Source organism: Onychostoma macrolepis, chromosome 09 (assembly GCF_012432095.1).
Source record: "Onychostoma macrolepis isolate SWU-2019 chromosome 09, ASM1243209v1, whole genome shotgun sequence".
Classification (NCBI taxonomy): Eukaryota; Metazoa; Chordata; class Actinopteri; order Cypriniformes; family Cyprinidae; genus Onychostoma; species Onychostoma macrolepis.
The window spans coordinates 36,296,525-36,311,985 of NC_081163.1; the positions used below are offsets into that span (position 1 = coordinate 36,296,525).

General features: G+C 36.6%; 1 protein-coding gene across 1 annotated transcript; it reads right to left on the reverse strand.

Annotated features, from left to right (window-relative positions):
- Window positions 1-862: 862 nt before the first annotated feature.
- On the reverse strand, window positions 863-14,482 carry stac3 (SH3 and cysteine rich domain 3). The gene is made up of 13 exons (XM_058786139.1): window positions 14,307-14,482; window positions 10,860-10,921; window positions 10,701-10,779; window positions 10,476-10,632; window positions 9,956-10,053; window positions 9,813-9,873; window positions 9,131-9,228; window positions 8,970-9,036; window positions 6,459-6,505; window positions 4,339-4,430; window positions 4,145-4,196; window positions 2,819-2,956; window positions 863-2,361 (listed from the first exon to the last, which is right to left on the reverse strand). The coding sequence occupies exons 2-13, from the start codon at window positions 10,874-10,876 to the stop codon at window positions 2,263-2,265; spliced, it is 1,005 nt and encodes a 334-aa protein (XP_058642122.1). The 5' UTR covers window positions 10,877-10,921; window positions 14,307-14,482; the 3' UTR covers window positions 863-2,262.
- Window positions 14,483-15,461: the final 979 nt, after the last annotated feature.

Genomic DNA, 15,461 nt, shown 5'->3' on the forward strand with positions numbered 1-15,461 from the left:
TGGCGTGACTGATGACTCAGGTGTGCAGATGGCACTAGGGACGGGGGGGACATGACCCCCCCAAGATTCATAGTGACCCGATCCGTCCCCCTCACTGTCTCTACGAAAGGCGACATTGGTAAACAGAGGATTAATTGGGGTTTCTGCTATGTACTTTAGCCTAAGTAGTGGCGGCCCGGCCCGCCGCTCCTTAAATGTGCACGGAGCGATTTTGGAAAAACGCTTTTGACTACAGTGCCTGACCGAATCCCAAAACACACTTGCAGCCAATCAGCAGTAAGGGGGCGTGTCTTGTACTGATAGAGAGAAGAGAGCGCTCAATTTGGGTGCACAGGATGGATATTAGCAGATCGACTATAGATAGAGAGAGATGGCAGATAAAAAAAGAGGAAAATATCAGAGAAACAAAACATTAAAAAATAAGGGTTACGATCAGGTAAGAGGTAGGACCCGGAGCAGCTTTCCAGCAGTGAAGAGACAACTTATCCCTGTTGGCTTTTGTTTGAATATGCTTGTGTGTCATCTTCGCTTGTTTCCGCAATTGTCGTTACTATGGTTGTGTACATACCTGTGTATGCGGAGATTTCAAAATCGTGATTCCCCCTCTGTATATTATATTGTATATAAATTGTGTGCTTTGGATTCGTAACTTGCATGATTTGCATATAGGGAGGACCAGCCATGGCAAAAAAAGCTATGAATACACCCAGATGCACAGGGCAATGAAATAGTGGAGTGTGAAGAATTATTAGTAATTATTGATATTTCCGTAAAAAATGGTATGTCAAATCACAGATTGTATTTTAGATTTTTATTGACAGGAAAGATAATTTGTCATTATGAGACATAGCATTTGTAGACATTTCATTTTGGTGCCTTTATTTTTGCCATTTTAGTTTGAAGAAGGGTCATTTTCTGTTCCAGAATGACTCAAATGTGTTCAGTGGGGTTCATTGGCTGTTTATTAGTACTTATTAGGCACATATCAATGCCTTATTCTGCATGACCAGAATTCTTCAGTCCTTATCAAAATTCAAGAAGTTGAGATCTTCGAATCAGATGATTCTTCATGTTCCTAAAACGAGATTAAAATCTAAGGGCGATAGGGCCTTTTCAGTGGCTGCTCCCCGTTTATGGAACCCTCTCCAAATGCATATTAAATCTACCTTTTTAGTAGAGCTTTTGGAGTTGATTAGAGGGTTCAGGTTGTACTTTTTAATGTTGAATTTTGTTGAATTGTTGTTGAATTTTGTTTTTGTGACTGTATGTTTTGAGGCTGGTAAGCACTTTGGTCAATGGCAGTTGTTTTAAATGTGCTATAAAAATAAAATTTGTATTGTATTGTATGACCAAGTTCTAGATCTTTAACCCGACCCCATGTCTAAACTTAACAACTACCTTACTAACTATAAATAAGCAGCACATTTGTTCATTGAGGGAAAACTCTTAGTAATTAGTGAATATGTGTTTCCTAAACTAAAATGTTACCAGAATTTCTTTATGGACTCGTTTTGTTTAGAAGAACTAGTGCTAATAAAGAAAAGAAAAAAAAGTTTCCTAAGCTGTTCCAACAAGCTCACAATTCTCTAGAAGGTTGTTTGCTGTAGCATTAAGATTTACCCCTAATGAAATGATTAAAACTCTCAAAAACATTCATCAGAAGAAGCAGAACAGAAACAGATCATTTTTGTTGTGTCGTTTAATCATATACTGTAACATCTGACAGTGGTTTTCAACTCTGTTCTAAGGAGAAATGTAAAGTGTTCACTGTTGGGGGCTCCGGGAACAGGGTTTAAAACCACTGACATCTGAGATTAGTCTGTCTCCATGAAGACCCTGTGATTTTGTTTTTGGTCAATGTACTGTAAGTATTGCCACAATAAGTTCTAGAGAAAACAAACTTTTCCTAAATAAAATGTAGTATTGTGATTTTCTTCACAAAACAGTTTGTATGTCGCTCACATGAGCTAGGATTACACTATCATTCATGCAGTGTGAATTCATTGATTATGTTCCTAATAAAATAACTGGTCAACAGGTAAGCAATGTTGTTTTTTTCTTTATGAGTAAATATCTTTTGTATTCATATATAGTGCTTGGTGAGTATTAAATTTAGACCCTGTGTTCATGCACATGTATTCATATTTCTGTCAGAGCGACAGAGTGAGGTCAGATATTGTTGTCATTTCTTGTTTATTTATTCTTCTTTCTCCATCCATTCTTAAGCTTTACTTATGTTCTTCATGATTAAATCTCCGTCATTCAGATCTCCTGTAGCAGGTCAGCGGGGAAGAAGCCCAGTTTACGGCCAGTGCTGACCTTCAGATATCCATTCACCTCTTCTCCTTTCTTCACCACAATCTACAAACCAGGGCACAGTAATAGATGCTGAGATCTAAACAATCAATTAGTAATCAGTCAATAAATTGCCTCTAAATACATTTTGACTTTTATCTGTACAAACATTAATTAGGATGACCAGATTTTTCATACAGGACATACAGGGGGTGAGGGGTTTTCCTGTTGACTTTTCATGGATGGTGCCACCTTGAAAGAACTTGAAAGAACTCTGTTTACATTTACAGCTGACATACTGTACAGAAAATGGTAGCAAAACACCCCATTTGTGCAAACAAAAAATAAATAAACATTAATAAAAAAAAACTTTTCACCTTCTCACCTGAAACTTTTTTTTTTTTTTTTGCCATTTCTCTGGTTTACCTTGATATATAATTTGAGCTGCTTGCACTGAGAAGTCAACAGGAGGCAGCTGTGTGCACTGATTTGCTTCAATGTCACCACACAGACACACACTGACCTGATCTTTCTTCAGGGTGATCTGGCCCATCTCTCTGTTTCCCACAAAGGAGCGTGTCACTTTAAACACCCTCTCGCCAGCTCGCACCCTGATGATGTAAGTCATGGGCAAGTATCCGGTCTTCTCCCCAATCTTACCCTAGAACACACACACACAGAGAGAGAGCGAGATTAAAGCATATCTGTGCTAGTGTTTACTTTGAAGGTTTATTTCTCTCTCAGCCTAAGGTGTAAACACTTTAAGGGTGTACTCACACCAGGCACGGTTGTCCCCACTCCCCTGCTGGCCTGCACTCACACTGCACTTTATGTTCCAGGCCGGAGCACACTTATGCTGCCTTCATGTGCTGTTGAAATTATCGTAAATACGAGTTTCCTAATCAGAAATTGGACACGAATGGCCTCTGAAGTCGTATTTACTACTAGGAGTATATTTGATACTCGAATTTCCAAATTAGGCAGGCCATAAACTTTAAACATGTCAGAGGGGACAACGATTGCTGCTGTCAATACTATTCTTTATTATTCGTTTTAACAACAACTACATCACCTTGTCTTGTTGTTAAAGTACTACCTATTTATATAGGCATTTGAAGCATATTTTATATATTTATAAGTAATGAAATAAGCATGTGTTTGACAGAAGAGAATCATAACAAGCTGACAGTCTAACACAGTGAATGGGTAACACTTTATTTTAGGGTCTCTTAACTAGTTGTTTATTAGCATGCATATTACTAGAATATTAGCCATTTATTAGTACTAATTAAACCTTTTTGGGGGTTCAAAACGCCTAGTGTGAGTACACTCTAAGAATAAGCCATCCATATGCATATTTACTCTAAAAGTTACCATAAGCATGTTCAAACCTGGCCATTAATCAAGAAAGCAGTTTTAGCAACTACTTGGTAATTGTAAACTAAATAACCCATTAATTTTAATCTCCCTTTTGCTATATTCTGCACTATTCTGACCATACAACAGAAGGCACAATATTTATCTTGTGTGCAAAACCAAACACATTTCCATTACATGGAACCTAATCATTCAGTCCTATCCATCCTCATCATAAACATATTTATAACCTGTGCTTTTCTGGCATTTTGCCCTGCTCGCTCCCCGAGTCACCCACAGCAATACTATGTCTCCACACACTGCTTGAAGCAATGCTCCTCCAATGATACAAATGCTTCCCCTTCGAGGGAACTCAACGCTGCTCCTCTCTGTTGAGATCACTCCCAGTTATTCCATTGCTAATAAACGTATGAAAGAAAGTACACTTTACGCCAGACTTTTTTCCTACAGAATTCCAGTAGGAGGAACTCACCCTCCACCACTCCTCATTGGAGTCATCCAGCACTGTGATGCGATCTCCTGGACTGAAACACAAACACACATATACACACTTAGCACATCTGACCAGATTTACAAATGGAACAAATAAATAACGTATGATGCGTATGACTATGCATGAAAGCTATGGCTAAACTGAAATGTTAACAAATGTGTGAATAAACTCACTGGAAGTCCAGGTCATCTTTCTCAATGGCTTTAAAGCGATACAAAGCCATATAATAGTGAGACTGACTGAATGTCTGCTGCTGCTTCTTGTTCTGCAAACATCAACATCAACAGAAGATTAGAGGGTTTATTTGCAGAACCAGATTCAGACTTAGTTGCAACATGTTGGAGCGTGTACTACATGCCAATGCATATGTTTAACAAAGTCTCTCACAGTTAAAGAAATTTGTTTTATTTTTTCTATAGAACAAAAAAAAAGGTTAAAACAGTCTTGTATTGTTTTCTTTCTGCTTCCTCTGCATTGTGGTCAGTGGAATTCCCATGACATTTAGCATAATGATATGGGTTCAGAAAAACAACTTATCTGACCTTCACCAAATTTGGCTTGGATCTTCTGACAGTGAACACAAGCCAAAGTTATCAACAGTCTTTGGTCACTGGTTGGTCTCAGTTACTTTGCAGTTACCCCCAGGACAAGGAAGCTTCCCAAAATCTTATTTTCTTCTTAGTTAAAAATCTACTTTGTGATCTTATTTCCTGTGTGGGTCACTGACCACTATCTTAGGAACCACAATGCAAGTGTTTAATTTAGGTGGGGCACACATCAGTGATGCTCATTGTATTGTTATTGTTTGCGGAAGCTGCATCAGCCTCAGACCTCTTATAGATACCGATGAGGCAGGATGCGTGTATTTTCCTCTCGCAATGGAGAGAGGCTGATGTGCATCATGAAATTTTTCAAAAGACAGGGACATTTCCTCAGAGAAAAATATGACAAGCTGATCTCGATCTGTTGAGTTCTTTGGATGTCTGCTACACTTGGAATCTGTCATAGAAAAGCACGCGCCTTACCATCTACACCACTGAAACTGATGTTGAACAAGCGTCTTTTTGCTATGTTGACTACCCCAATCACACGTTGGTGGGCGGAGTTAGTGTAAATAGCCTTTGCCAACAAGGCGGGCTATTTGCACTTAGTGTAAATAGACACTCTATTTTTTAAAATCCCCATAATTAATAACCCTTTTCTCAGATTAAGCCATTCTCAGAATCTGGCCAGATGTATGTCACACAGGCCAAGGCCCCTCCCACGATTGTTGATTGACACTGGCGTTTTAGCACAGACCCGCCCTGAGTGAGCTGTCATCAGTCCAGCGGAGCAGGTGTAGAAGACACATGTAGTGTGCTTTATTGTTGGACGTAATAATGAACATAGCAGTCATCATTTACTCCTGACATCTGAGCCGCTGAAGACGCAGTGGATTACATTTGTTTTTGAAGGGAATGTTTGCATGAATCATTTGTGATCCAGCTTCACCTGCAGAAGTGAGTATAAGGTTTTTTTTTAATGAATCTTTGCAAATCACCTTTCTTAATAATGTGCTAGTTAGCAAGTTCCCGCTGGTAAATGCGGCTAAGGTTTACAATCTCATGAGAACTGCTCGTCACCCCACGGAAGAGAGGGGCGGGGTGAACAGAGCTCATTAGCATTTAAAAGAACATGCACCAAAACGGCTTGCTGTGAACAGAGCTGTTTTTGACAGGGTAAAAAGGGTGTTGTTTTACACTACCATTGAGAAATTAACAAAGTTATGTTATAGACTTTTCATGAGGACCCTAAAGAATCATATCAACTTGTGGAAAATGGGCATCTGATGTCCCCTTTAAATAGCACACCTCTCCACAGCAAACCACACATTTTGAAGTACCTTTCATGCCCATAGCACAAACGTTGTGGGGTGAGTTATGCACTGAAGTGCCGTATTTAGAGTTGTGTTTCAACCCCTTACCCATCACTATGAGCAATAGTAATAGTGATAGTTATATGTGGCACCTCTAATGACAGCTAAAGACTACCCAAGTTACAACAAGCACCAAATGACAAGACAAACTGAAGGGCGCACACACACACACACACACACACACACACACACACATTTAAACTCAAAATTTAATAATATTATTCAATATTCTGGACACAATCAGGGTCAGAACAAGAAAGTATATAAAGTCTGCATAAAGTTGACAAACCAGCCCATGCAACTTTTAAATGTTTAAAAGGTAAATGCAAATGTATCTTGGTTTGACACAGCATGAACACTAGTGCCGCAGCCTTTTACCTTGTCATCTGTTGCTGTTTTGTCTTTCTTGTCTCCATCTTGCTTTCCTAAAGGATAAATTGTGCCCATTCAAAATATCCTTTTGGAATTAATGAATATAAAAAGCCAGTATAAACTGATTAAAATGCAAACGGTCTTATTTTTTCTCTCAAAATACCAGAATTAACAGGCCAATGTCATATTGTTAGGTGAAAGAGATCAGTAAGCAGTTAAGCTGGTGATAATATATTGCTGTGTTTTTGGCTCAATCATGACCCATTCTAACATTGGCATGAAACTGGAATCAAATACAGTTTGGAGTTATTCTGGAGGAAATTTGACAGAGTGAAAGTAGATTTGAACGAAACAGCACATTATCCACTATGGTTCATCCAGTTGTACTGATATCCCTGAGTACCAATGTGCTATTGGACTGATGCCCAGTGGCAGGTCTAGATATATGTGATGTATCTCAGCTGCTTTGGTCTGTTACAGTGACTTTGTATTTTATATATATATATATATATATTATATATATATATTAGGGGTGTCAACGTTAACGCGTGCGATTAATAAATTTTTTTAACGCGTTAATATTTTTAACGCAAATTAATCGCTTGATAAGGTTTGACACCAACTTCTTCCCGTCATCGCAACGCGGAAGGATATCTATCATTGTGTGATGAGGGTACAGCGAACCAGTGTTGCCAGGGTAACAGCACAAGTGGGCTATTTTGAAAATACAGTCGCGTGAAAAATTACAGAGCCATGGTTTGCGGTTTTTTGGGGCTACTTTTATAATGTACCGCGGCCGCCCAAAGTGTATATAGACAAATAAAAATTAAAATAGATCTTTTAACTAATGTGTATTATACTTGGAATGTATCCCTGGCAACTTAAGAATGGAGAGGCGGTTGTAGCATCACAAACAACGTGAGTTTCAGCAGAGCATACATGGCTTTTACACAGCAGAAATAAACTTGACAACAACCACTATAGAGTATATAAGATAATAAACACACGATTACGATAGGATATTTGTATGTGTTTTGTTTTTTTAAATGAATGTGTACATCTGAAATGCTAATTTGTGCAGCGATATAAAAGGCTATAAATAGCATATTTTAGCAACAGTAAATGACCAAATTCCACACGTGATCGCAAAAGAAAGTTATTACAAACACTCGATGGTGGTTTGAAGTGATTTCTGAGTAAAAGTGTACTATTAAATCTCATAAATTGTGTTATGTAGCATGATGCTAATATTAGCTCTAATGCACCTGCAGAACAGGTCCAATTCTTCTTCATAATGCATTTTGTCATAATACTTCACGTAAGGTCGCAAGAAAATGTTTTGTTGTATTTATTTAGAAATACTTTTGATAATAGTTGGGTAAATGTATACTGGGATTGAAGCGATGTGGCTTGGTAAATGTTTTATTGCCAGTTTAAAGGCAGATAATGGCTGAATAAAAACAAAAGAATAATGATAAAAGAATAATAAGGATTATGTCTCATACCTGGCGGAAGTGTGAAAGGTTCTGTTTCCTTAAACTAGTTTGTCATGCATTTCTTTATTTCAACACATTTACAGGTAAATCCTAGTATTTTAAATTTGTGATTAATCATGATTAATCACAGTCCATGACTGTGATTAACGCGATTCAATTTTTTAATCGATTGACAGCACTAATATATATATATATATATATATATATATATATATATATATATAAAGCCTATTCAAATTTGGAACAATGTATTATATGGACAATTAAATCCAGCCCATACAAATATGTATGTTTAAAGAATATAATGCATTAAACACTGAAATGACACATACACGTCAAATATGGACTATATGGATAAAGAAAATGAACGACATACTGTATCAAAGTGACGAGCAAAAATCAGATAACAAATATGCAAAAATTAAATGAATTACAGTGGAGGTGGAATCTAAACTAATTAATTATGGTATATAAACAGTAGAGAAGAGGATTATTGGTGTTCCCCTGAACTGTATACATCCAGAGTGAGGAAAAGGGCTCAGAAAATCACTCTGGATCCCTCACGTCCAAGTCATCCCCTTTTTGAACTTTTGTTATCTGGCCGGCGCTACAGAGCCCCAAATACCAGGAAAAGCCAGGCACAAGAACAGTTTGTTCCCCCAGGCAATCTACCAATCTACCCGCATTATGCGATAAAAATGTGCAATAACCTTATATTTATTTGTTACCACCTCCATCCTAGCACATCCCTGCATCTCATTCTATTCTATTCCATTCTATCATCTATAGCACAACTGTACATACAATTTATTTATTTTTATTAAACCAAACAGTTTTATATGGGTAAATGTGGCAAATTTGATATGATTTGACTGATTAAACATGATTTGAAATGTGCATGGGGAAATTTTTCACCTCACACGCCCCTTAAATGAAATGCTCAATCTTGTGGATTCCTAATGCAATGACTGCATTTCACCTGCGGAATTTCACCGTACAGAGAACAAACAATGTAACTTACCCTCACCACCCTCTTCATCCTCTTTCGGTTGTTGAGCTTCCTCCTCCTCCATCATCATCATCATCATCTTAAGAAAAGATACATGTTCATTACATTCTTCATAACAGGAAGACCTCAGGCACATGTTTAATAATTCCTGACAGCAGAAGGTGACCCCTTACATTCTTTTTGTCCTCAGAACCTTTCTTCCTCTCTTTATTGGCCATGATTACACCCACTCTCAGTGTTTCAAACACCGGGTCAGTGCGGTTCTGCTGACCTATGCAAATGCAGTTTCAATTCTATAATTCTTTTGTGTTCAGTTTATTTTGTACACATTTTATCATTCAGTCAACAGCCATAAACAAGACCTCACAAGGAACATAGGAAACACAAGGGCTATATATACACACGGTGAAAAGACTAACAAGAAACAGGTGCACACAATCACAAGAAGTAACACATGAAAAGATGACATAAACCATGACATAAAACTTACTTGATTGGATTATTTGGACACACTGTATTAAGGCCTAATTCTCACTATTAACTGCAACTTAGCCTCAATAAACTCCTAATTTGCAGCTCATTAATAGTTAGTAAGGTAGTAGTTAAGTTTGGGTATGGGGTTGGATTAAGGGATCTAAAATATGGTCATGCAGAATAAGGCATTAATATGTGCTTTATAAGTATTATTAAACAGCTAGTATGCATGTAATATGTATGCTAGTTAAGAGTGAGGACTGGTCCTTAAAACAAAGTGTTACCAATTATTATTTTCTTTCTTTTTTAAACACTGCTTCAACACTGCAGTCTTTTTTTGTGTTGTAAAACAATTCTCTCTTATAAATACATCATACTCACCAGGGTTATTGATCTCTTGATCGTAGAGTGGAGAGCTGTATGCCCGTCTAAAACCAGGTGGCTGACAAAGAAGATATTAATGAAAAAAATAATCAGTTTCATGCGATTTTACCCTGTCATATATGTATAATAAAATGTCTCACTATTTTGCCAAAGCATCTCTGGAACTGCACATATGACTGGCACGAGTGGTGAATGTTGGTCTTGCAGTTTTTGCAGCGCAAGGCAAACTTATTATTGACTGAAAGTATAAAAGAAATCAGTTATTATACCAAATTACCTTTTGTAATGGGTATGACTCTACTTATTTCTCTAAATTACATTCACATGAGCATAATATGCAGCTTTATTTTACACACTTTGACACATTCACAGATCAGTGCCTACTTCATCATCCTCCTGACCTGCCCACTGTCCTAACCACAGACAGAAGAAACACTACAACAGGATCACTGGACTAAAAAAAAAACATTACTTTCTAAAGCATCCCAATGTTAGGACAGTGGCGGTTTATTTTCACAACTGTGTGAATGTCTCAGTGGATCCTTTGGTTAAGCTGTTGCAAACAGACGTGTATACAGACACACACCCACACATACAATTGCTTCTTGTTGTTGAGGAGTGTTCGATTCACCGCAATGCCGGTGTGAGATGTGAACTTACGAACAATCATTCGTGCGCAGACGTCACAAAACTTGGGTTTCTTGCAGTAGTGGTCCTTAAATTTGTGTGGCTTGTCATTGATCTGAACTACAGGCTCAGGGGTCGGAGCGGGAGGGGCCTCCTCTTCCTCCACCTCTTCATCATACACAAAATAAACCTGAGGAGGACAGAAAGTGAGCCGTGTGCACAAAATACAGACACAAGGAGAGAGACTGACATACGTACAGTGTTGTCGTCCTCCTTTACAACATTGTCTGGAGCTGGAGGGTTATCATGAATATCCAGTGAATCTTTATCCTCGAGTCTGAAACACAATCAGCATTTGGATAGTTGTCCACTTATTTAATCTTCCTGAAAAACAATGTAATCTGTGGAAAGACTCACTGGTCATATTGAGCCATAAATCCAGCCTCTTCAGCCTGCAGTCAGTCAGGAGAATTCAGCACCTACACAACCATGACACGTAAACTCATCTGATGTTCACTCAAATCATTTGACGATGAAACTCCAACCTTGCTCCTGGAGAGCTACTGTCCTGCAGATTTCCTTGAATTAAAGGGATTCGACTTTTACTAACTAACTAAATAAAAGTTTATTCAATTATAAGTACTATTTTAATTAGTTTATGCTTCAGAAAAGTAGAGTAGCCTATTAAAAAAAAATAATTCCGCCCACATATATAGGTTTCTGTTAGTACTCCAGCGTATGTTTCAGATACTATCTTATAAACATACATATTCAAGTTCATATTAACAAGTTAGCTTTGTGATAGAATAGCTTTGGCTTTTGTCGCTTGCTTCATTCATTAATAAATCAGCCAATTTAAATGAATGGATTTCATGAATTTCTATATTCAAAATTTTGTATTTAAAACATTGATCTCATAACATTATTTATACAATTGTAACTGCAGTGTAAATACATATAAATGCAGTTTCTGTGCACCTCTGCAGTGCAAAGATGTACTTTTGTTGATACTGATTTCATTTTATTGGTAATAGTCTTATACTGTTAATTAGTGTAATTAAACAATACTCAACAGCATAGAACTTTATTTCTTATGAATAATTATGAGAGGGCTGCCTCATAATTATGTATGTTTTTTTCTGTTTGAGCAAGTTTGTGTTGTATGTCATTTAATTGTTACATAAAATCAAGATTTGTGTCCGAAGCATGAACCTCATATCATATATTGAGCCAAATTATAAAATATCTATACAGGGTATGTTGTTAATTCCTGAAATACCATAATAAGCAGAATGGAGAAGCACTTGTACAAGTAGGCTATATTATTTGAGTAAAAATGAGCCAAAAAACGGGAGATTCTCTAAGCCTCAACATGTGTGAGTGATGGTGTGAAAAATAAGAATTGTAGTATTGATTAATGTAAATCAAATTTACACTTATTTAGTTTGTGATGGCCAGCTGTTGATAAACTAAATCTGTTGTAAAAGGGGCAAGCTGGTTAAGGCCACTGTGTTAATTGCTTGACATGCCCACCTCACCAGAGTTTAGGGAACAGGCTAGTTTAACATCAAAATAATGCAAATTAATACTGTGTGCATCTTTTTATGTTGCTATAGCAGTTTGTATGAAAGCTTTAAATGATCAGATTTTTCCCCTTTTTATTTATTTTTTAAATACTGTAAATACCATGGACGTTGTCACCCCACATCTTTAAATGCTTTATGGTAATTTATTTATTTTTTTTTACTTGTTGCTAATTTAAATTATCAGTAACTTTGATATATTACATATTAAAGTTGATCAGGGAAAACTGTAACTTGACAAAGCAGTTTAACTTTACTGTCTTCAGACAAATACGTCATTGAAAATCCGGTCCCACTTTATATTAGGTGGCCTTAACTAATATGTACTTACATTTAAAGTAATCATTTGATACAATGCACTTATTGCGTACATACATGTTTTTACATTGTACTTATATTTTTAAAAATACCTATATGTACTTACATCTGTAATTAATTTCTGTAATTACATTTATAATTACACTGTTGACCCATCACTTACACCTTAACCCACCCTTAAACCCACCCATACCACCAAAGCTGTCCCTAACCTTACCCGTATCCCACCTCAATAGCAGCAAAAGTGTTTTGCACAACAATATGAACACAATAAGTACATTGTACTTATTTTTTGATGTAAGTACATATTAGTTAAAGCCACCTAATATAAAGTGTAACCGAAAATCCTGCTGTGTAGATGTGTCAACGTGTATCTGATGTTAGTAAAGTCTTGGCTTAATTTTGACAAAATACTATTTATATAAGTATTATTTATATATTTATGTATTGCCTTCAGTTGAACTTTGTTTTTATTGTGCAATAATAATTGTGTTTCTACTTATAACTAATGAAGAAAACATTATGATGACTGTACAGGAGCAGCAACATTCATTTTGAAACAAGTACAGCAGATTGCATAAGTTTGTGTAAAGCATAATGAAATATGAAATATTTGTCCAATCAAAAACATTAGTTCAGCCATTTAATATCACACACACACACATTTACTCTAAATGAGGACATTACATAGACTACTGTTGTTTTTATATACATTTACATTTAGTCATTAAACTAGACGCTTTTATCCAAAGCGACTTACAAATGAGGACAACGGAAGCAATCAGAATCAGCAAAAGAGCAATGATACACAAGTGCTATAACAAGTCTCAGTTAGCTTAACGCATTACACATTTCTTTTCTTTTTTTATTATATAATACATAAAAAGAAAACAGAATAGAAAAAGAATAGAGCAAGCTGGTGTTAGAGGCCTTTTTTTGCTTTTGTTAATTGTATAATAAATAAAAAGAACACAAATAGATAGAATACAAAAAGATTAGAAAAGAAAAACAAGCAGTAAATGAATAGAGTGCAAGTTTTAAAGAATAGAGTTATAATAGAGAGTGCTAGAGTTAGAGGGTCAAATAAAGATGGAAGAGATGTGTTTTTAGCCGTTTCTTGAAGATGGTTAAGGACTCAGCTGCTGGGATTGAGTCGGGCAGGTCGTTCCACCAGGAGGGAACAGTTAATGTAAAAGTCTGTGAAAGGGATTTTGTGCCTCTTTGGGATAGTTACAGATACAGATAGTTAGTTCAGATACTTTAGTTAGTATACAGTTGGTTATACATTTTATAAGCTAATCCTAACCCACACCCAAAGCCTCACAGAAAACATTCTGTATATTTACAATAATAATAATAATAAAAACAACTTTAATTTATACATTTTAATTTTTACCTGTTTTACAAATGTGGATGTCCCCAAAGGGAGGTTTTTGGAGCTTTTGTCAGGTTTAGCTCACTTTTGGGTACAAATTTGTCCCTAAAATATGGTTTAAGTACACACACACGTTTGTTTCTGTGAATTGTGGGGACTTTCCATAGACTTCTATTACTTTTATACTGACCAAACAATATTTTCTATTCCCTAACCCTAAACCTACCCCTTACAGAAAACTTGTTTGCATTCTTACACTTTCAGATAAACATAATTTACTATTTATTTATTTATTTTCCCTCGTGGGGAACGCAGGGCAGTCCCCACAATGTCAAAAAATTCAGGTTTTACTATCCTTGTGGGGACATTTGGTCCTTACACACACACATACAGTTTCTATTTCTAGGCCTGGAAACTCTATCTGAAGCCAACAAAATTAGGATCTCTCACTAGGCAGACTTTCAGAGGAAATACAACGGACATTTTCTGTTGCAAATAGCAAATAAATGTAAATATTGGAACATGTAAAAGCATACATTCTCAACAGGAGGAGTGAATCGTGACCTAAACTATAGTAAATATACTTACCTGTTAATGATGTTTTGCTTTACTATAATCCAATGTCTTCAATGAGTTATCAATCAGAGATGTCGTCCTACAGCGTGTTGTTTATATTAGTTATATTTAATCTTAACTCATTAATAAGCAGACTGGTCTGAGCTGTGGAACTAACACTTGTAGGTATACATGTGTCTCTGTGTCAGTCTGAGTGTTTTAAACAGATGGCAGATGGTGAAGAGTAATAAGACCCTCTCTCTCTCTCTCTCTGTGCCCATCTGACAGACACGCACATGTGCAGTCACTTCCAGTCATTCACAGATTCACTGCAGGCCTGTCAGTTTGCATCCAATGCTTAACAAAGAGATTGTAACAACAACAGAAAATGTTAAATTTTTTTTAAGGTGCACCTGAAAACTGTTCCTTGTAAATGCTCACAAACATTAAATAAGGTACAGTTCTATCATTACCAACATGGTATTTTAAAACCTTTGGTATTTTTGGTGTTTCTATAGCAATAGTATTTCTTAGCAATGTCTCTAGTTATAGTGAAACTTAGTTCCTTTTTTTCACGAACAGCGCTGTTGTTGTTACCTCGCTTGTGAGAAGTCATGTAGTTTTTAAGTTGTTTACTGATAAAATCGTCAGAGTAGCGCTAACAATATTAGCGCGATGTATGCTAGTGTGTGTGCAAACTGTTATGTATGTGCGGTCTGAGGGAGAGAGAGCGGGAGAGATAGAGTATGTGCTTTCTGTACATAATAAAGCGTAATTTTGAGGCAAAAACATGGACATGATCTGTCGTTTTTATCCTTTTGTTTACTATATTTATTTGATTGGCCAGTGTCGTTGTGGGTTTTGGTTTGAAAGACCTTTGAAATAACAGTAATCATTTGGCGAAGTGATATGGTCATGTAATGCGGTCAAGAGCTGCCTGGAACTACGTTCGCCGTGCGTTTCCCTGAAAATAATTGCACACCTCAGAACGTTCGGCAGCCAATCAGATTCAAGCATTCAACGGCCCCGTAGTATAAACGGTTATATTGCATACCTGCCAGCCAATCAGAATCCAGTATTCAGACAGACCATGGAATAATAGAAATTATATTAAGAACATGTGAGAATAAATCTGTTCTCAGATACCAAAGATAACAAGAATTCGGCGTCCACTCTCTTCTCTTTTGG

Excerpts from the sequence above, each read along its gene's own strand:
- stac3 (XM_058786139.1), bottom strand. Across the intron at positions 10,633-10,700 it reads TAAAGGAGGACGACAACACT|GTTTATTTTGTGTATGATGA; the intron begins GTACGTATGTCA and ends TGTCCTCCTCAG. Across the intron at positions 9,037-9,130 it reads GTTCTGAGGACAAAAAGAAT|ATGATGATGATGATGATGGA; the intron begins GTAAGGGGTCAC and ends TCTTTTCTTAAG.